This window comes from Manacus candei, unplaced genomic scaffold, assembly GCF_025592945.1.
Source record: "Manacus candei isolate 608988 ecotype Guabito, Panama unplaced genomic scaffold, ASM2559294v1 h1tg000073l, whole genome shotgun sequence".
NCBI classification, from domain to species: domain Eukaryota; kingdom Metazoa; phylum Chordata; class Aves; order Passeriformes; family Pipridae; genus Manacus; species Manacus candei.
The window spans coordinates 3,812,192-3,833,992 of NW_026138121.1; the positions used below are offsets into that span (position 1 = coordinate 3,812,192).

The following is a 21,801-nucleotide window of genomic DNA, read 5'->3' on the forward strand; positions in this document are numbered from 1 at the left end:
GCACGGCGGGCGCCGGCAATATTTGGCCGCGGCCCCCGCGCTCCCATCCCCAGAGCGCCCTCGCCCTCCGCGCAAGGACCTCCATGGCCCGGCCCGGCCCCGCCGCCGCCCGCCCCGCGCCGCTCGGGGGGCTCCGACCCCGCTGAGCGCCCCGCAGCCCCGCGGGGAGCCCCCCCCGCCGCCCCCCCGGCCCGGCCCGGCCCGGCCCGGCCCCGCCGCCCCCCGCAGCAGCATGAGCCTGGGCGCGGGGGCCCAGCCGGGGCTCGCTCAGCAGCGCGGAGCCGGCGGACGCGCCGCGGGGCCGTGACGGGCAGTGCCCCGAGGGAAGTGCGGGCAGGACCCCCCTCCCCGGTCATTTCTCCGTCTGGACCCCGCCCCGGAGAGATATGCTCAGCCCAAACCGCCTGGAAGCGTCTCCTGGGATTGCCGTGGCCCCCGGGCGTGCGGAGTGCGGAGCCTTCCCTCGGACGGCGGGCGCGGCCCCCCGGCTTTGCCTCCCCCTCGTCCTCCTCCTGCTCGCCCTGACGCCCCGCGCCGACTCCTCGTGGTGGTGAGTGAATCCCCGCGACGGCGCCGCCGCCCCGACGGTCCCGGGGCCGCCGCCCGCGGGAGCTGCACTGGGCGCGGTCGAGGGACGGGAATGGGGACGGGGGATGGAGATGGGGATGGAGATGGAGGTAGGGATAGGGATGAGGAACGGGACCGGGGACAGGATAGGGACGTGGATGGCGATGGAGACGTGGATGGCGATGGGGACGGAGAAGAACGAGCGGCGGTCGGGGCAGCGCCGGCGGGAGCGCAGCGAGCCCCGCCGTGCCGGGGCCGGCGCCCGACGTGCGGCCGTGGGAGCCGGCGGGGACCGGCCGGGGCTGTGCGGGTTCCCCGTCTGTCCCCGCGGCTCCACCTGCGCGGCTCCGGCGGCGTCCCGGGGTGCCGGTGTCCCGGGGTGCCGGTGTCCCGGTGTCCCGGGGTGCCGGTGTGCCGGTGTCCCGGCGTCCGAGGTGCCGGTGTCCCGGTGTCCCTGTGTCCGGGGTCCCGGGGCAGCGCGGCGGGGGGAGCGGAGAGGTGGGAGCGGCACCGCGCCGGGGTCGGTGCCGGGTCTTTCCCCGCGGCGCAGCCACCGCAGTGCTTCAGGCACCCCGCGCCCCGAAAGTGCCGCCGCCCCTCTCCCGGGGCCGAGACTTGCGGCGGGCACCCTCCGTTCTGTCGGGCGCCGTGACCTCCCTAAAAGCCATCCCTCCCCGGGCACGGCGGGGAGCAGGGGGAGCCCCTCTGTGCGGTTTAGATCGGGGAAGCGGCAGCAGCTCCCAGCCGATCCACCCTGATCCCGCCGGAGTTCCCCCATCCCTACGGGCTGCGGTGTTGCCCCGCACGCTTGTATTACAGCTCTCGGGAAGTGAAGAAGCTGCTGTTCCCCCTCCTTTGGAGAAAGTGGGGCTCTGTAACAGATAGAAATGATGCCACAGAAAATACGAGCCTTCTAGAAATTAAATCTCCTCCTGCCCCGGTTCCTGTAACAATGAAAATTCATGTATGCGGAATGAGAGTAATTAGGAAAACAAGGATGGCAAAGTTTTCCAAGAGAGACCTCGCGCTGCTTCAGTAGTTCAGCAACACTGGAGAAAAAAAATAGTTGGCTGCAGAAAAGTTCTCAGTGTCCCCCACCCTATAAAAGTCCTCTCTAATCTTGTGGAAAACACTGTTTTCCACGCCAATCTCATCATCATTAGCAGATCGCGGTGGATGAGGCAGAACTTAATCAAATTCAACCCATCTGCCACTGCAAGGGAATGGTGGTTTCTGGAATTCCTCAGCTACCGTGGAGCACTCTGTGAGGGCCCGGGAGCACTTCACAGTCACGCCGATAGCACAAGTATTCCCGGTGTTTGAGAGCACGTCTGGGCGTGTGGCAATCGCGGCCGGGCTGGCATCCCCTGGGAGAGCCATTCCAGGGTGAGGAAGGCAGATGGAAAAGCTGTGGGGCTGGGAGGGAGCGGGTTGCTCAGGGGACGTGCTGCTCAGGCAGCCGGTGGCAACCAGGCACAAAAGGTGGATGGCGTGAGGAGAAGCTTCTTCCAGAGAGCAGGACAGGCTTTGGGGGGCACATACTGAGCAAAGAAGCAAGAGCCGTGCCATTCCCAACCATGCCCAGAGGAGATCTCCTGCAGCCAGATCAGCCGCGGGGCACTGGAACCACCGAGAGAGAAAGTGAGTCACTGTTGGGGAGTCTCAGGTTGATACAAGCACTGGCCTGGCTTCCAGAGCCAGCTCTGCCCCCCCCCCAGCAGGGCAGGTGAAGGCAGGATGGTTTCTGCGGGCAAGGTGAGGTTGCTAAAATCCTAAAAGCTGAGGAAGGAAGGAAGGGACAGTGGAGAAGTTGGATTGCTACCATTCTCGAGGAGGCAGGAGAAGGGGAGGCTCGTTAGAGCCGAGGAGTGGGTACCTGGGGTAAATGTGGCCGGGAAAAGAGGAGGGATGGAGCAGTCACAGCATCATCCGAGCTGGGCACTTCTGGTAACACACGTGGACGCTGCCTGAGGGGTGAGGATTCTTTCTTTAGGAGGAGTGTAAATACCACCCATTTCCCTTGCTGTCGAACCCCACTTCGCCGCGGTCTGCCCTCATTCCGAGCACATGTCGCTTCCCAGCAAGCGGGAGGAAAACCAGCCACGTTTTAAGCCTCGGTAGCTGTGGCTTGTTTGGAGGAAGCTACATTTAGCTCCCACAGCAGTTTGTGTTCTCAGCTTGCAGACAATCCCTGCCTGGCAGCTCGAGGGGAGAGGAGAGCAGGGCAGACCTGGGGTGCTGGGGCAGGGGGGTGGCTGGGGCTGGGCAGCCCCCCACGCAGCCCCACAGCCGTGGTGCAGCCAGGCACGGTGCCTTTGGATGTTTTCAGCAGGGAGAACTGGTCCCAAGGGCCTTAAATACGTTACTTTTAAGCCCCCAAAAAATCAAACCCAAAATACATTAAACTCTAAAATTCACACTTTCAATCGAACTTTCTCTTCTGTAAAGCAGAACATTCCTAAGAAAAGCCTAAATTGAACTGGGCGCTGTTGTGCTGGACGTGTCAGTTCTGACAAAATAGTGTGTTTAAGATGAAACTGGGTTTTACTGAAAGTGGTTTCAACCAGCTGTGGTTTGGGAAAAAGTTATTCAGTGATTTGCATAGGTTTCCAAACACATCTCTAGCACCGCTGATATTACAGTAAATACATTCGGTGGTGCATCATCGTTCCTTATTTTAATTATTATTGCCAAATTCTTCTAGGGATTCACACACAATAAACTTGCGGAACTGGCGGAAATGCTTCTCATTTTCCGAGTCAACTTTTTAAGTAGTTTAATAGGAAAAACCGGGTCCCTTCTGATCGCAGTACACGGAAAGGAAACATCAACCGAACGTCTCTTCTAAACAACTGCAAATTATTAATTTTCGGTGACGTCAGGCGCGGCCCAACCGCCCCGCAGAAACGCCAGGAATTGGTGAACTCCGGCGTCCAAAAAAGCGGCCGTGGGTGCCTGTGTGTGGCTGTGCACGTGCTGGGGGCATGGCATGGTGAGCCCAGTGTCACAGGGGCAGGAGGGACGGGATGGGGACATTGCAGTGGTGGCCAGCGCAGTCGTGGCCGCGCTCCCAGGGCCGCCGTGACTAAGGGTGAGAGCGGGATGGCCGTGGCCGCGGGGAGCAGCACCCTCGTGGAAGCGCTTCCAAACCCTGAAGTGTTACTTAGCAACAAAATACCAGCTGAAACACAGACAGAAATTAAGAAGGAATGCAACGGGGAAAATCCCTAAATCCCGTTTACACTTGCGGTGCGCCGGGGGTGGGGAGAACAGCGTGGTCCAGGCTGGCAGGGCTGTGCCCCTGGCGCCCTGAGAGAGGCCAGCGGGCCCCAAAAGCGGCCTCCGAAATTCCTTCGGAAAGATTTGGGAGAGATTAGACAAATGTTGCTTATAAACATAAACTGTGCAATAAACAAACTTGGTGTAAATAACTAAGTAGAGCTTTACTCGCTGCGGAGAGCCCCGGCGAGCTGCTCTGGTGTGGAAAAGCATCCTAAAACTGAAGGTTTGGTTAAAGAAAAATGTACACAGAGAAAGTCCTGCGTGCCCCCCCTGCACCCCACCCTCACACACACGGACACCCCCAGCCCCCGGCGCACCAAGTCCTCGTTAGCTAACTTGTTTATTGCTAACCACAGCCCTTGGAAACTACAAATATTTAATTTCATCTGGCATTGGAACAGATGGGAGGCATCAGGCTCCCAAAGAGATAAAACAAATCTGTGGAAGGAAGACGAGCGCGAGTTTGGGTGCGGGTTGGGGAGCACGTGGGACCACGCGGGGCTGCCCATGGAGTCAGCAGGGTATGGGGGCTCCAAGGGAGCTGCTGAGCTCCAGGGCATGATGCCCAGATGGGAATTTTGAGGGATACTCCAGTTCAGAGTCAGGCAGCCACCGTGGTCCAACTGCCTTCCTTGGCCAGGGAAGGAGGAGAGTGTTGGTGGGCATGGAAAACACACAAAGGGCAAATCATGGAGCAGGAGTGACTGTCATTGCCAGAGCAACCCCTGGACATGGTGTCGGTCTCTGGCCAAGGGTTTGGCAAGGACACCCCACTGCCAGTGGAGAAGGGGACATTCCCACCACAACAGGATGGCAGGAGTGGTGACCCCACTGCCCTTCTTCTCTGGGGTTTGCCATGTTTCCATCATGACACCAGTGCTGGTTCCTGGCCCAGGCATGGTGGATGGGCACAAGGAGGGATGGAGGAATGGAGCCACACATACATGTGGACAGAGGATATGGGAGAGAGGGGCTCATTTAAACAGGCATCACGCTGAGGTGTGTGGGAGGGGAAATAGCATCAATAGGAATGTTTGAAATTAAGCCAAGGGAAAGACAGCTGCATGGAGGAGCTCCACAGCCCGCCCTGTAACCCTCTGGGGGTGCTGCTGCCTCCCCCTCGTGCCAGTCTCAGCAGGGCAGACATGCAGCAGCCCCAGAGGGCTTCACTAGCAGAGGGTCTCTGAGCCAACGTGGGGGCTCTGAGGGCTGTGTGTCCGTAGCTCTAATGCCATCCCATGCCATGGATAAACCATTCCCTCTGTGCCAGTGCCCCCACTCATTATCCACTCAGTCTGGGCACTGCTGCAGGCAAGATAAGAATCCCAGAATCCCAGAGTGGTTTGGGTTGGAAGGGACCTCAAAGATTATCCAGTTCCAACCCCCCTGCCACGGGCAGGGACAGGGGACAAGGTCCCACCTCAAAGGGGAGAGGGCGTGCAGCACTCAGGGCCCGGGGGATCTCCAGGGGTTCGCCCCAGCTGTCAGTCTGTTGTTGCAGAGCACTTTGCATGGCAATAAAAGCAGGAGGTCAGTGACCAGGAAGTCTTTATCCCGAGGCGCTCTGCAGCTCCGGCTGTCCGGGCAGCCCTGCTGTGAAAAATAAGTTTTAAAGTAACGTCAGACTGATGGGGAATGAACCCTGTGGCCTTTGCAGCAGCCCTGGTGTTCTCGGTCGGGGTGGATGGAACAGATGGGTTCTCTCAGTCGCTCCGCGCCGTTACAACAATCCCAACCGTGCTGCTCAGCCCATTTGTCACTGGGGTCATTTTCACCTATAGCAGATCTTTCTTGGGAAGAAATGCAGAAGGAGGAAAAATCCTTCTGCTCTTCCAAACTCATTAGCTCTGACTGTTACCAACGTGGAATTCAGCAGTGCCGTGAGGAGATCTGTGCTGGGCCAGATCCCGTGGAAACACAGTCCCTGCTCAGAGCAGCATCCCAACACACAGGATGTGCCCTGGACAAGAGAACTGGACATCCAGCTTAACCACCAGAGACTCCCCACCTATTAGCAAAGGGCTTTGGGACAAAAAAAATTGATACTTAAGGATAAAGCATATTTTTGATGAGCAGCTATTGTGTATTCATGCATTGCCAAGGATGCCCCGAGGACCAGCTTTCACCCAGCACTGAGTGAAGTTTTGAGACCTCAATTTCCAGGTCCCTCTCACGCAAGATGCCAACAGTAAACCCTCCCACATCCACCCAGGGGACAGCAGAGCGTGGCACCCATCTGCTCCATCTCCCCTGGACCACAGTGTTTCAGTCCTTCCCACAGAAACCACATCCCCCTGACTGCACAGGGGTGCAGGAAAACCACAGAGAGGGGGCTCCGGCCAGGATCCAAAGGCAGACAACTGGGAAAAGGGAATGCACAAGAAACAGAAAGATAATGGTGCCCAAAATGAAAAATATGTCCCTTGAATGGCACTGGTAGTGGCTCAGCAGGACAATGTTAAAAATTATTCAAGTGAGACTAACGCTCTCAACATGCAGAGTAGTGGTTCTAAGTGAGGAAATTAGGACTATTAATCATTCCAAGGCGTTAACAATTCCAGCAGGCCAGGATGGCCCTGTTCCCAGTGGGGCTTAATAAAATACTCAGGGTTTGTAATACTAAAATAATATCTCAGATGTCTATAGCACCTTGCAACCCGAAGTACTTGGCAGGTGGCTGTAAATTGTCTGCCACAGCCAGGGAGAGCAGAGGAAGGAAGGTGCAGCATCCTTGGGAAGTATGCAAAGAACTCGAGGAGGTGAAAAGCTGCCAGGTATGTTGGAATTTGCTCTTTATCAGGCAAAGAGGCAGGGATGTTGGATTTGATCCTATCTGCACCTCCAAGAGCTGCCCAGAGCTTTCCAGCCTCCCACCAAAACACGGATTTTGTGTGGACTCAATGGGATGGGAAGAGGACAGAAGCCAAGATAGTTTGGCTTCCAAGTGGATCCTTCAGGACTGTCAAAGCTGTTACAGAGCAATTGGGAGGTGAATCACTTTTCCCAGGGGATGGACTCCAACAGCCTCTGGTGCCACCAAGAAGCCAGAGCACGCTCTCATCTCAGCCTCAGGGTCTTGGAGCAGAAGTTGGCAGCAATGAGGCTCTGAGCAAAACCAGCTGAGCCTGAGGAGAGGTGGACTGGGACCCCCAACAGCAGAGCCATCCTCCAGCACTTCTCCAGGAGAGGAGGCTGGAGATGTCCTCAGTGGACACAGGCCAGGTTGAAGAGGCACAGCCAGACCAACACAGCCAGACCCACTCACAGACAAGGGGAACTCCGGGGGTTTTGCAGCACTCGGTTTTCAGAAAGACCTAGAGAAATCCCCAAAGCTGAAAACAACGCTGGAGCCTAAACCAGCCCCAGGCTGCCCCTCCCAGGGATGCTTTTGGGAGCAGGCATCATTCACAATTGACTGTGTCATAGCACACTTGGGGACAAAAGCAGAAGCAGCACCGAGGGGAATGTCCTGGGCTGGTTCTGAGGCCCTGTTACAGCTCAGCTGGTGGCATCAATGGGAGATGTGGAAGAGCTCCAACCTCAGCATTTCTTCCATGTGGTGCTCAGATTATTTACCTGACTCATATTAGGTGGGACAGTGACACGTGACAGGCAGTTGGTGGCCCTCAGAGGACACCATCGGGACTCACACTAAGTGTGGCAGAGACACCACCCAAGTGCTTCACTTACTCTTTTGTTTTGTTTTTTTTTTTGCTGTTTTAAACCTGGCTTGGTCAGGTTCAGAGCCCCCAAGTGCTGCTCTGCCTCTCTGTACTGCTGTAAGACAAGAGAGTGTTCAGAACCCCCCAGGAGGAGTCAACATGTGTGGGGATCCAGGGATTTCAGGTGTCCAGGCTGCCTTACCTGAGCTGAGCACATCCTGCACTTGGTGGGGAGCGGCAGCGCCAGGAAAGGCAAATTCTCCAGCTGAAAAGCCATTCCCTGGGATGTCAGAGCCAAGCCTGCTGCCTGTGCTGAGACCCTCTGCATTGGAGGAGCATCCCTTGATGCTGCTGTGCTGACTGGGCTCATGGTGCTGTGTCCAGCCAGAGCCCCTCCTGCCCCTGGGTGCTGCATCTCCCCACTCTCCCGTTCCCTCCCAGCTCCAACACCAAACAGGGAGCTCTGGCAAAGCTGGCAAGGTTTTGGGATCCTCAGGTTTTCACCCACAAACTCTGAATTAACAAGTGACAGCAAAGAAGCCTTCTGTGTGCTGGGGAGCAGCTCCCTGAGCTTCCCTGCACCCGGATCCTGGCTCACTGCATCACCACAGCTGCTTGCATGGACATCCTTCTCCCATGTAAAGCTGTGACAGCGATTTTAGTTAAGCTAAGCTTCTATTAATCTAATTTAAAACTGTACCTTTAATGGTGTTGGTGCAACCCTGATTTCCCCACAGTGGGAACTTCCAATGTTTCAGCAGCTGTTTTAATTCAGAGCTCAGAGATGTTGAGATTTGCCCGAGAATGGCGATTCCAAAAATTTCCCTTTTGAAATCAAGTCGTGCTCAAATAGGCATTGGAATGCCATATGAAATGGTGAAAAATGAAATGTTAGGCACAGCAGCATCTACAATAAATTTCATTAGGAACTACATTAGGGCACTCACTTATTTCTCAGGAACACCTTGGCATTATGGAGAGCAACAAGAGCAAGCTCTGATTCCATGTAATTTTACCAATTCCCATGACATGCATTCCTTTCTTCAAAACCTCATTTTCTAAGAGACATTTCCTACCTGATATCTCCCAGTGAGTGCAGAACAGTGGCATGGCCCCAGCTCAGCCTGTCCTGGAGGTATCCCAGGTCTATATTGCAGGGCTTTGTTTATATCTAAGGAAAGGGAAACTAAATTCCCTTTGGCAGCATCCTCCTGCTCTGATATATGGAGTTATAGTTTCCTCAGCACCTACCCAGTGGATTTGCTCACTTGGCCGAGATATTTGGGGCTGGCTGGCCTGGGCTGCCACAGGGGTGGCCTTTCTCCAGCAGCAGAAACTCCCATCTGCCTGTTGCTGAGGTGCCTTAGGCTCTGGCCATGCTCTCCATCTCCCCACTGCTGCACTTACAGAGCTTTTCCTGAGCCTTTTTGGTTTTTCCCATTAACGAGCAAAGCAACGAGGAAGCTGCATTCTCCATGTCATGGCCAAAAGCACAGTTTAGGGATCCAGAAAGGCTCCAGCCCAGTGAAGGTGGAGAAGGAACGAGGTGTACTGGGAGATGATCGCTGGGACAAGATGCAGCAGATCCCAGGAGCTCACAGCCCACATGGAACTGCAGGAATCTCCTCCTAACCCTCAGGGAGCTGCACAAGGAGAACAGACATGGAAAGCTCTGGAACTGTTCCGAGCTCTGTCTGAGCTCAGCCTGGCAGCAGAGCAGAGGGCAGAGACACGACATGGGGCAGAGCACCCCGCGGAGCCTGCGAGCCCTTCGGGAAGCCGGGCAGGCTCTTGTGGGAAGCACGGGAGCAGCGCACATCCAGCACGGAGGCGAGCCGCGGAAGGGGGTTTAGCGCAGCCCGCACGCTGCCAAGTAAATAGATGCGTCTGCCTCTGATTTGCATGTTTATCTTAGAAGCAATTTAGGTTTCTCCCTGTTTACAAGAGCCGAAGTCAGCAGACTCTCCGCAAGAACAACAACGGGGAGCCAGCACGTGACGCTCGTCTCCTGTTCCCTCGAGCATCGGGCGCTCGGCGGGATGTTGGGAAGAGCTCGCTGCAGCTGGATGTGCATCCGTGCGACTTGCAGGGAGGAGGAAGGCTGGCAGGGAGAGGGAGAGGAGGGCTTGACCCCGCAGGCTCCGAAGGCACCTGCCTTGGGAACACAAAATCTCCATCCTCCCTTTGTTGCTGCCTCGCGGGAAGGGAGGAAGGCAGGGCGGGAGATCCCAGTGCTGCGTGTGCAGCACAGCGTGTCCCGCAGCACGGGCGGCTCACACCCGGCTCCTGGCAGCGCAATCCTGGGAGAAAGCGGGAAATACACCCAGCCTGGGATTGCTCGCCGATCGGCGAGAGGGAATGCTGCAGCATCAGCCAGGCAGAGGCGGTCAGAGGGGCTGGCACAGCCCCTCACCCGAGCTGGGCAAGCAACTCTGCACTTGGAAGGGCAATGCCAAGGCTTTATGGACCTGCATGAGGAGCTCCCAAGAGGCAGCAGCCCGAGGAACCCTGCTGAACAGGGTGGAGGATCATTATCCCCACATGTACTTAATTATCCACTCCCTCCCTCCCTCCCAGCTCCTCCTCACTGCAGCCTGCCCGGGTCTGCCTCTCTCCTCCCAGCCATGAGCTCCAGGCCTGAGCAGCCACCAGCATCAGGAGCAGCTCCTTCTCACAGTCTTTTCTGAACTCATGCCTTGGGTTTTGGTGGTTTTTTTTTTTTTTCAGCTGGAAAAATAGAGATTCCCCCAGAGTACAGCACTGCATAGAAATGTGCCACTTCCAGCACAGCTTCATTCTTTTAAAAACGAGGTTCTGATAAGGCAGCTGGGGACTTCTCAGAACATCCATTGTCTTTCCTGTTGCAGTGTTTTTAAAATGTCACAGGCTTTGAGAAATAAAATCGGAAGGGATGCTTTCATCCATCCAAAACAAATGTTTGGGTTTTTTCCCCTCCCAGAACTCTGCTTGGCAGAATTTTCTGATGTTCCCTGTCTCTCTGCATTTTAGAGTAACTGAGCCCAACTGGAGCTTTTCTCAGCAAGCCTTGCCGAGATAACCACAGCCTTCCCGGGACATGGGAGGAATTTTCCCCTTTCTGATGGAATCCTATAGGTACTGCTGTAAATACACTGCTTGTTCTCAGCCACAGGCAAAGGGAGATTCAGCCACCAACCCTGGTGGGTCTGGGACCCACACGGCGGTCGGTGCCCTTCGCCTTGCTCTCCTTCCACTTTCTCCTGCTGATAATGTTTGCTCTGATCTGGGTGTTTGGCAGGAGAATTAAGGAGAAGTAATTAGCTCCCAGTGTGAAAAAGGGAGTGCCTGGTGTTTATCTTGTCTGGAGGGTTTCCCTTGATCTCGGTCTCCCAGGGGATGGTGTTAGTCGGTGCTTTATCCGTCACTCTCCCATCCGGGAGGCAGCTCCTCTACCAGCCCAGAGACCAGTGCCCCAGCTCAGGAGCACAGGGTCCCTGCAAGGTCCCTGGTGAGGTGGCCCATCACAGAACATTTTACCTTCTACAGCTTCCCCAGCAAAGGGGAGCTTTGGCTCTGCTGAACTTCCATCCTGCAACCCGCTGACTCCCAGCACCTCATCCCTGCCCTTGGCAGCACAGGCAGGGACATGCCAGCCATCCCCATCCTTGCTGGGCAGAAGGAATTTCGGGCCAGGTGCCTGGCCACACTTCCCCACAAGACCTCTGCTGCCCTGCTCAAGACCACCGTGCCCTTATCCAGCTGGTGGGATGCTCATCCTCCCTGTCCCACTCACCAGCTGCTCTCACAGCCTGGCACGAGCAAGGCAACAAAATACCCTCAGTTCACATTGCTTGATGAGCTCCTGTTGGATTTTCTTTCCTAAAAGTCTTCTGCCATGTCCCTGTCCCCCTGCTGCAGGATGAAAGGCTGATGAGCATGCCTGGGACAATAGTGCTCGCTGCCCCTCTGAGTCTGGGCTCACAAAGCCGTGGGGAGCCGGGTTTATTATCCTCAGCTCCAGCCCGAGATGACCTTGTGCTTCTGCCAGCATTTAAACAAAATATTTTAAAAAGGGGAACAGATCCCATTGCTTTCTGTGCTCGCAGGGCTTTCCTGAGCTTGGGAGCTCTCTCTGGGGCAGACAGAAGCGATAGAACGTGGCCAGAGAGAGACAATGAAATATTGTCCGAGCTTATTGCTTTTTAGTATTGTTATTAAAGGAAGGTTTTTACTTCCAGTCCGGGGGCTAGAAAAAATCTGAATCCCACCCAAACCTCATCCCTTCCAGCCAGAATCCCAGCTCCGTGCTCTGCAGCAAACATCATCCTCCAGCTCAAGCAGCCAGAGGGGCGAGAGGGTGGCGCAGGCGGGAGCTGACCGGGATGGAAAATTCCACGTTGCTGCCATTGTCCGGGCTGGTGTGAGAGTGTGGGGCAGAGCTCAGGGGCCCTCCCCCGTGGCCACGGAAAACTGCCCCCGGGGCTCAGCTGGGCTCTGCCAGACTGTTGTTTGTGCCTTGTCTTCCTGCTCCGAGCTCCCACTCTCTCCTGCTGCTGCAGGGGGGGGACAGGGATGCAGGTGGGACACAGCCAGGATGGGGGACACGGTTCAGCCAGGATGGGGGACACGGTTCTCCCAGTTGTGCAACTTCAGGGCGTGATCACAAGTGTTCACCAGTGCAGGAGGTGCACAGAGAGGAATCGACAGCTGGGGGATAACAGTGTGAGTGAGGACTGTAGCAACAACAGGTGAAGCCTGGTCCTCTTCCTTCTCTACCTAAGCATGGCACAGGTGCCTGTGCCATGGACACTGTTCCCATGGAGTGCAAGCAGGAGACAGGGCAGAGCCTGCACCAGCCATCCTGCTGTGCTCAGCAGGGCCAGGCAGGGCTGGGATGTAGGAAAGAGGGTGGGAGGGAGGTTTTGCACATCAGCAAGTTCCTCTGCTGCCACCCCAGGAGCTGACAGAGCCCAGGCTCATGGGGCTCATCCCAGGACTCGCAGCACCCAGAGCTGGCTGTCTCCTGGGGCAGATGTTCTCCACAGACCCCCTGCTCCTTGCCTGCACAGAGCAGAGCTTTGTCCACCCCATTATACTGAACACAAGGACCGAAGGCCAGTGGCTGTGATGGCTCAGCAGTGCCCTGTCCCTGTGTCCTGCCTGTCTGAACCACAGCCCTGGGCAGGTCTCACATGTGCTTCACAGCTTGCCCACACCAAGAGGATGCTGCAAGAGGGGCACACTGCTGTGGGGGGACACCCTGGGCAGAGCCCAGAGCAGCTGTGACAGGTAGAAAGGAAAGAGGGGAAGGTGGGCTTCAATATAAGACCCCCGAGCAGGGTGAGGACCTGGCATCACTGTTTGTTCAGCCTGGAGGAGACGGAGGTCAGACCTCATCAGGGTCTGCAGCTTCCTCAAGAGGATCAGCTCTGATCTCTGCTCTGTGTGAGCAGTGACAGCACCTGAGGGAATGGCTGGAGCTGTGTCAGGGCAGTTTGGGCTGGATATCAGGAGAAGGTTCTTCTCCCAGAGCGTGGTTGGGCACTGAACAAGCTCCCCAGGGCAGAGGGCACGGCCCCAAGGCTGCCAGAGCTCAGGGAGTGTTTGGACAACACTCTGAGGGACTGGGTGGGATTTTGGGGTTGTCCTGTGCAGGGCTAGGAGTTGGACTGGATGATCCTTGTGGGTCCCTTCCAGCTGAGGACAGTAAGATTCCCTGCAGGCAGGGCAGTGACGTGGCACCGTCTCTCCCGCAGGTACATCGGGGCGCTGGGCGCGAGGGTGATCTGCGACAACATCCCCGGGCTGGTGAACAAGCAGCGGCAGCTGTGCCAGAGGTACCCTGACATCATGCAGTCAGTCGGGGAGGGAGCCAAGGAGTGGATCCGGGAGTGCCAGCACCAATTCCGGCACCACCGCTGGAACTGCAGCACCCTGGACCGGGACCACACCGTCTTCGGCCGGGTCATGCTGCGAAGTAGGTTCTGCCTCATCCCCTCCCCACCCTCGCCTTCCTGGGAGTCTCTCCTCTTGCTGGGCTGCCGTGCCCGGTGGCTTGGATTACTCCCTTAGGAGAGCTTTGCTTTTCCCTGTAAATTAATCAAGCAGTAATGGGAGAAGAGCGCTGCGTTTGGAATAGCTGCACCAGATGAGATGGAGCAGGGGGAGCACTGGGGGAGAAGGGGGAAGGAGGAGACACCTCCGGAGAACAGGCTCATATGTAAACAGTAATGGGATATATAAATATTTGGAGAGCAGGGTTGGCCAGGACTCAGCAATTCACGTGGGAACTGGCTGTTCCCTCGCATGGCAAGGGAGGCAAGGCAGAGCCACGGCTCCAGTCCTCACTTCAGGCGCCAAGGTGGAGGAGGACCATGGATACGGGGCAGGTGCCAGCCTCGAGCAAAGGGCTGGGCACAGCCCCTGCCCAGGAGGGACCGTCCTGCTCCACGTGAGGGACAGACACAACACCAGCAGGGATGTACCCAAGGACAGGTGTGGTGGGGACAGGGATGGGGCAGTTCCAGAGCAGGAGCAGCATCAGGGGCTCCAGCTGCCCCTGGGAGGGCTCCGGCAGGGAACGGGCCGCGGGAGCACCGGCACAGGCAGCGGCACTGCGGGACAGATGCTGCTGCATCCCGTGCCGTGCCGGAGCATCCAGCCATGCAGCCTCCAAATCAAAGGCGGCTGGAAGAGCCTTCCCACTCCCAGCTCATATGGAGGACATGTGAGTGTTGTGGAGGGAGTGGAGGGCTTGCTCCCAGCTGGCGGGGGGATGGGGCGGGCAAGCAGCAGAGCCACAAGCCAGACTCCTGACAAGGACCTGGCCGGGAAGAAGGGGACTGGAATGCCAGGGTGTAGCACTCACCCTGCCATGCTGCAGCCTGCCTGCTCTCAGCCTCTCCATCCCCACCAGGGCACCTTTCCTCCTGCTCGCATCCTCTCCTGGCAAAGGATGGGGAATGATGAAAGCTCCTCGCCACAGCCCCATCCTGCGAGGCCCAAAGAGAGCTCTGCTGCCTTTGAAGTTGCTTTCAAAGGCTCCTCGAAATGAAGACGAGCATGGTTTTGATTTGCAGCTTCTTTTACAGCGTTATAAAAACAGCTGCGAACTTGAAGCAGAGACATAAAATAGCAGGCGCAAGCTGTGCCACGCGGGGAGAGCTGGGGCTGGCGCCGGCTCCGTGCTCTCCATCGCCCCGGGAGGGAGGGAGGTGGCCTTGCCTGAAGGGTGCTGGCTGGTCCTGCAGGCTCAGCACATGTTGGCATGGCTCCTGATAATTCCCCTTGGTCAGAAGGGCAGCGGGGAAGCCAGCGGTGGGTTTGGCTTACCCGTGCACAGGATGGGCTGCAGCCGCCTGGCACAGCCTGGCACGCTCACTGCCCGTCCCTGCTCCTCTCCCCGCTCCAGGCAGCAGGGAGGCCGCCTTTGTCTACGCCATCTCCTCGGCAGGGGTGGTCTATGCCATCACCCGGGCCTGCAGCCAGGGGGACCTCAAGGTGTGCAGCTGTGACCCGCTCAAGAGGGGCCGCTCCAAGGACGAGCGCGGGGAGTTCGACTGGGGCGGCTGCAGCGACAACATCAACTACGGGATCCGCTTCGCCAAAGCCTTCGTGGATGCCAAGGAGAAGAAGGTGAAGGATGCCCGGGCGCTGATGAACCTGCACAACAACCGCTGTGGGAGGATGGTGAGTGAACCCCCAGTGCCAGGACAGCCATCCCACCTGGACCTTCCGAAGGGAACAGCTTGGGCATAGAAGCAGGACTGTGGTATTTGTGGAGGGCAGGTCCTACTGGGGATGAGGGCTGGATGCTGCCCTGCCTTCCCAGTGCTCCCCTGCCTGCTCTGCCCTGGGAATGGCCCCATGGAGGTGGCAAGGGCTCTGCTTACCTTTTCCCCCAGCATTGTGTCCCTGCTGCTGCTGCACCAGTGACCTCCATACACAGCCCCCCTCTCTCGTTAGGAGCCCATCCCGCACAGCCAAGAGCTGATAAACTGCACCAGGGATGAGCAGGCACTGGTGCAATGTCTGGCACCCAGGGTGACCACCAGTCCTCACACATCCCTCTTCCCACAGGCTGTGAAGCGTTTCCTGAAGCTGGAGTGCAAATGCCACGGGGTCAGCGGCTCCTGCACACTAAGGACTTGTTGGCTGGCAATGTCAGATTTTCGAAAAACAGGGGATTACCTAAGGAAGAAATACAACGGGGCCATCCAGGTGACGATGAACCAGGACGGCACCGGCTTCACAGTGGCCAACAAGAACTTCAGGAAGCCCACGAAAACAGATCTGGTGTATTTTGAGAACTCACCTGATTACTGCGTGATGGACAAGTCAGCAGGTAAAACCCAGAGCTCCAGTCATAGCCCAAAAGCAGCTCTTCCTCCCTTGCAGACAGGCCAGCAGCTCCCAGCCAGCCCAGCTTTGGGATCTCAGCTCCCCCAGTGAACCCCAGCCCTCAGAGAACGGGGCATCTGCAGCACCTCACACTTGCACAGGCAGAACTGTGTTTTATCCAAAATCCCCAGGCTTTACACCAAAGCCCCAAGTCCCTCAGGCCTCTCGTAATGACGGTAGCTCAGCGTTTCCTCGGAGCCTGCCCCCCGCGGAGCAGAGCTCCCTTGAAGAGGCAATAAAGAGCCTGTTCCGTGCACAGGCTGCCGGCTGCTCCTCAGAACACAGCCCGGGGCTGGGATGAGAGCGGGGAAGGGGCGTCGGGGCTGCTGGGCTCCTGCAGAGATGATCAATGGTTTCCCAGCCTGGAGCATCCCCGGGTCAGGGGTTGGCAGCAGCCAAGGGGGGCTCGGTGGGGAAGGCAGCACGTGCTCCCACCACCCTCAGCCTGAGCAAAGAGGGCATTCCCAGCTTTGCCAGCTGCAAAGCCTGGCTCAGCAGGCACGCATTGCTCTAGGGGTCCCCCGGGCACAGAGGGGCTGTGCAGACCCCCTCCCTGTCCCCCACTGCCCTTACACTCTGGCAGCAGTGGACACAGGCTCCAGCAGTGGGCACAGGGAGAGGGCTATGCAGAGGATCATAGAACCACAGAATGGTTGAGGTTGGAAGGGACATTAAAGATCATCTCTTTCCAACCTCCTGCTACGGCAGGGACACCGACGCTGCATCCCTGGCTGGGATTGCTGCATCCCATGTCCTTAGAGCACAGTGAGTGCAGGCTCCAAAGTGCTGTGACAGAGACGCGGGGTTTCACCACTCAGGCACTCAGACCCAAGGTCCCTTTGGAGATGGAGGTTCCCAGTCTCACCAACACCTGTGGCTGGGGCGGCGGGGGGGCGGGGAGAAGTGCTGGAACACGATGGAGAAGGAACCTCCTGACCCCGTGTCCCTCCCTCCCTCCCTCCCTTCCTTCCTTCCTTCCCAGGCTCCCTGGGCACGGCGGGCCGCGTGTGCAACAAGCTGTCCCGCGGCACGGACGGCTGCGAGGTGATGTGCTGCGGGCGCGGCTACGACACCACGCGCGTCACCCGCGTCACCAAGTGCGAGTGCAAGTTCCACTGGTGCTGCGCTGTGCGCTGCAAGGAGTGCGAGGACACTGTGGACGTGCACACCTGTAAGGCCCCCAAACGGGCCGAGTGGCTGGACCAGACCTGAGGAGACGGGCGGGAGCACCCCCGGGGGAAGAGTCCGCTGCCAGCCACCCTCGCGATTTTTTTTGTTTAAACCCCTGTGCCCCGAGGGCCGGGACGTTCTGGGAGCTGTAGTTCGACTGCATGGCTTTTATTTAATGAATCCCGCGAAGCACTAAGGGAAGGACTGCGTTTCCCAGGAGGTACTGTGGGCCCTTCTGTTTGCTCAGCAAAACTAATCCCCGACCGGGGAGGAGGCTGCAATCCTTGCTTAGACTGTGAACCCGCAGAGGTTCTCTTTGCAGAGGGATGGTGCGACCGATAGGGGCTCGGAGGGCCGACCGTCGGGATGCGATGGCTGAGGAATCCTGCGCCTCCCCAGAGAATCTACGTTGCAGTAAAGCTTCACCAGCAAAAAAAAACCAAAACACACTAGTTCAGAATAATCCACTCTAGCAAAAGCATTCTTGCTTTTCCTTTTTTTTTTTTTTTGCAAGGCCAGAGGAAGGGTGTTGAGAATCCACGAGACAGTTCTGTGATCCCCGCGTTTCCCTCGAGCAGACCTGGCACGCCACTGACCCCACTGAGCAAGAGCCACCTCTGCACGAGGCTTGTCCCCCTTGTCCCCAGCACAGGGGACAAGTGGAGCTGTAAATTGGAACTGAACCTTGGAGGACTGCACAGGGACAAGGGCCACCCCTAAATGCTGGCGGGCACAGAGGGCTTGAGAGAGCAAATGAAACCTGTGAACTTACTGGTAGGTTCTGAAGTCAACGATACAACAGCGTCTCTGTAAAACTCACGTGTATGTTGTGTATACTGCTTATTATTTTAAGTCAAAAATTCATTATAAACCTATATCAGAAAAAGATGTTCTTTGCTTTTTGAATTCCTACACGCCCAGTTGGGCACTTCCCCAGAGCAGTGTTTCTTCCCCCTGCTGCTTGCAGCTCCCACCATCCCAAAGCACAGACCCTCCCCTCCCAGGAGTTATCTGTAGCTTCCCACAAAGCAGAGGATGGCATCCAGCACCCAAAGCCCCAGGGGAATCCTTCCTCAGCAGCAGCACACCCTAGGACATGTGGCTGCCCATCCCTGGCCAGGTTGGACAGGGCTTGAAGCAACCTGGGCTAGTGGAAGGTGTCCCTGCCCATGGCAGGGGGTGGAATGGGATGAGCTTTAAAGACCCTTCCAACCCAAACCATTCCAATGCTCTCTAGTACTGGGTTGAACAGGAGATGCCAGATAAACTTCCAAACCTTTCCCATTAAAAAAAACCCAAAACAACCACTCCAAACATAATCAAGTAAAACTGAAGCTGATGAGAGGGGGGGCAGGCAGCTGCAGAGCTGCCAGTAAATACATTACAGGGACCCACCCCTCTGATCTGTAGAAATTCCCTCAATTCTTTTCCCCCAATTTGAGCATTACAAAGATGTCTTGTTTAGTGTACAGGTATTTTATAGTCCGATCAAAAGGTCCCAGTCCACACAAACAGATGTAATGTACAACAGTTGCACCTGCAAATTTAATATCCCCAGGTAAAACAGAAAAATTACCTTCAGCATTGCAATTCCTGAGGCTGAGGATGCTTCTGGCACTTCCCCCCTGCCTAGAGCTGGGCTGCCCATTGCCCCAGGCAGGCTGTGCCACCTCCCTGAGCCAGAAAAAAAGGGGTGAGTTTTCCTAACATTGCTCAGCATTGTGTTGGTGGGCAGGTAAGGATGCTGTGCACACTCAAAGGAAATTTTCATGGACATTCCAAGCCAATTGGAAAGGCCAAGTCAAAGGGGACATTCACCTGTAAATACTTTTTTTGCTGGGATCTGCTTTATTGCTGCCAGAGAGGCTGTGGGAGCTCTCCAGGGAGGGTTTTCTCCTGGCAGCAGCAAGATGTGTGGGCAGAGGGAGCTGAGCAGGCCTCAACAGCCAAGTCTGGAGGAAGGTCAAAGGAGCAGGATGGGATTAAGGCAAAGAAGATTATGCTGGTCCTAAGCCACCCATTGGCTGCTGCACCGAGAGCATCTCTGAACGGGGATTTTACTCAATGGCCCTAGGAAATATTAGTTTAAGTGGGGAGAGAAAACCACTTTGAAAACTGCTTTGATGGGAACTGCTCAAAGAATTTAAAGAGCCTGCCATGGGCCAGATTAGAGCACCTTCCTCTGTGCCAGACCACCGAGAGTGCTCGTGCAGAAAAGGGACCTCAAGCAGAGCTGCTGCAGAGCCACAGGCAAGCAAAAAGGTGACATTTTAACAGAACTCTTTTTAAAAAAGAGTTACAGGAATCCCACCTCCCCACTACCTAACTGTTTCTTACAGAATTAAACCATCTCCCTTCTGAATCCTGTGCTGACAGCACGAGAGGGCTGGGCAGCACCTTCTCTGCTCTTGCACTGGTGTTTACCTGGGAGCCTCCTGGTCTCCCCCCAGGCCCTTCCAAGCTCTCTGGGAATTCAGAGACCATTTTCCCATCTCGGCTGTGCTGAGGAATGCTGGCAGGTGAGAGGGAGGTCTGAGCCAGGCCAAAGGCATCCCAAGCCTGCCACAGCCATCAGGCTGATCGACCTGGAAGAGCCCCTCATTTATCTTCATTACTGCTCCACCTACCAGCAATTTACAACAGACTTGAAAAAAATGCTGCCCCCTCAGCCATCAATCCAAGCCTCCCTCCCAGAGCAGGACACTGGGAGGGATCCAGTGCCTGGGGACCTGGGGTCAGCTGTCAACAAACACTTCTTCCTCTCCAGAGGACCCCCGGGAAGTGTCTGCAGCAGATCTGTGGGCCCACCTGATGAATGACACCTTAATCAATGGCTGCTGCCAAAATACATCCTCCCTCTGAGTGCAGATGTTCATATTTTAAACCAAAGAGGGAAACTCCTGAGGACAGGTTGTCTTGGGTTTATTGGCTTCCCCCTTTCCCATGTCATCCCAGAGATGCTGAACTGGATGCCTCCAGTGCTCTGTGGAATAACCACAGCTGAGACAGAAACCCTCCATAGTCCTGTGTTCACCAGTGTGGTGGGACCCCCTGCCTGGCTGCCTTCCCCTGTCACAGCAGTGAATCAGGAGTAAAAACACTTGGAAGCAGGTACCAGTGCTCCAGAAGCACCCAGAGGAGCAGCCATGGGCACAGCCTGAGGAGCTCGAGTCCACCTGACAGAAGAAGGGAGAGTTTCTCCTGAGAAGGGCTATGCAAGGCTACACTCCCTTATTTATTAACAAGCAATTAGCAAAAAAAACCCCAGCAGAATGGCTGGGAATTGAAATGCACTGGTCAGCCCGAGCAGACTCCCAGTGCTTGTGCAAGATGACATCCCGCTGTGGGCTGAAGGAAATCCAGACTGGTCTGTCTTCCCACAGATGAGCCCCACCGAAGCTCCCCCCAGCACACTCATCCTGGGCAGGCAGCTGTTTTCCATCTCTAAACGTTTCTGAAGGCTGCAGTCTCGTCAGGGAACACTCAGTCCCTCTCACAAGCCCCTCTTAAGTAATCTGCCTGAAATGTGCAGGGAGCCTTTTATGCAAGATCATCTTCTAATTATCCTCCAGTCAAAAGCATGTCTGAACTTAAGGACAAGGAGCAGAATTAATTGCTTAATGAGCTTCTGAATAAATTACCTTCTCTGAAGAAGCTGGACAGGACACACAGGTAGAAGGCACTGGAAACACAGGATCATGTGCAGGGCCAGGAGCTGGACTTTGATGTTGCTTCTGTGTCCAAGTCAGGAGATTCTACGATTCTGATTTTCAGTAGATCACAGGAGTGACAACAGGCCTTAACCAAGATGACACCACCATTTTTCTGCATGGATGGTGGTGGCAAGATCCTTAAGTTTTTGAGCCCAGCAAAGCAGAGTGACACCAGTGCCCAGCTACACCTCAATCCCAACACCTTCTGTCTTCCTGTGGGCCTTTTCTGTTCTCCAGGGGGTTCACAGAGGTGCAAAAGGTGCCTGTGATCAGTGTGATCATGGGGGTCACCTGCTGTTACAGACCCAGCTGGCAGGGACAGATTTACTGGGGCATTTTGACTAGAATTTGCACAGCCTGTCAAAGACCTGTGTGGGAGCTTTCACATCCCATATTCCCGATGCAGAGTCACGGAGGGCTGCTCCAGCAAGCAGCAGGGGGTCACTGCTCTGGAATCGCAGCCAGTGAGTCAAGGCAGGAGAATGCAACAGTCACATACTGTGTCACTCTGTTTTATAACTGATGAAAGCCCACAGCCAAATTAGAAAAGGAATCAAGAGGTTGTTAAGAGAAGGGTCCGAGCCGACGGGGGCCACGCTGTGATTGCACAATCCAGCGCATCCAGAGTGAAAGGAAAATGTCACTGGCCAGGAATAACCAGAGGAGGAAGATCCCGAAGGAGGAGCACACTCATCGTGGCGGGTGCACCCTCGGTGATGCCGTAAGTGTGGGTGTGTTACCTCGCTCTCCCCAGCGAGCACACTCACCGAGGATCCCACCAAAGAGCACAGCACAGCAACCCAGGCTGGAAAGGAGGGAAATTCCAAGCACATGAGCAGCATCCCTGATCACCGGCTGTCCCTCCAGTGGAAGGGCTGGGGCAGGCAGAGCACACCCCGCCGAGGAGGCTCCAGAAGGGAGGAGGGAGCCGGGAGGCAGAGCTGGAAAATGAAGCTGCCTTTACTCTGTCTCCACCTTTGTTGTAACTCGGGTGAATTCAGAGCACAGAACACCGTACACAGAAGCCC

The 21,801-nt window shown here is 56.3% G+C and overlaps 2 protein-coding genes across 3 annotated transcripts in view; one reads left to right on the top strand and one right to left on the bottom strand.

Annotated features, from left to right (window-relative positions):
* Positions 1–271: 271 nt before the first annotated feature.
* Positions 272–17,946, top strand: WNT2B (Wnt family member 2B). Its single transcript, XM_051808630.1, has 5 exons — positions 272–550; positions 13,247–13,467; positions 14,902–15,179; positions 15,570–15,834; positions 16,873–17,946. The coding sequence occupies exons 1-5, from the start codon at positions 387–389 to the stop codon at positions 17,100–17,102; spliced, it is 1,158 nt and encodes a 385-aa protein (XP_051664590.1). The 5' UTR covers positions 272–386; the 3' UTR covers positions 17,103–17,946.
* Positions 17,257–21,801, bottom strand: part of ST7L (suppression of tumorigenicity 7 like) — a 31,371-nt gene continuing 26,826 nt past the window's right edge. The window contains exon 15 of one of the 2 annotated variants that reach the window (XM_051808575.1): positions 17,257–17,480. In XM_051808575.1, the coding sequence (XP_051664535.1) occupies positions 17,349–17,480 (132 nt within the window). In that variant the 3' untranslated portion in view covers positions 17,257–17,348. The remainder of the gene's footprint in view (positions 17,481–21,801) is intronic. The other variant, XM_051808576.1, reaches the window with a different exon arrangement.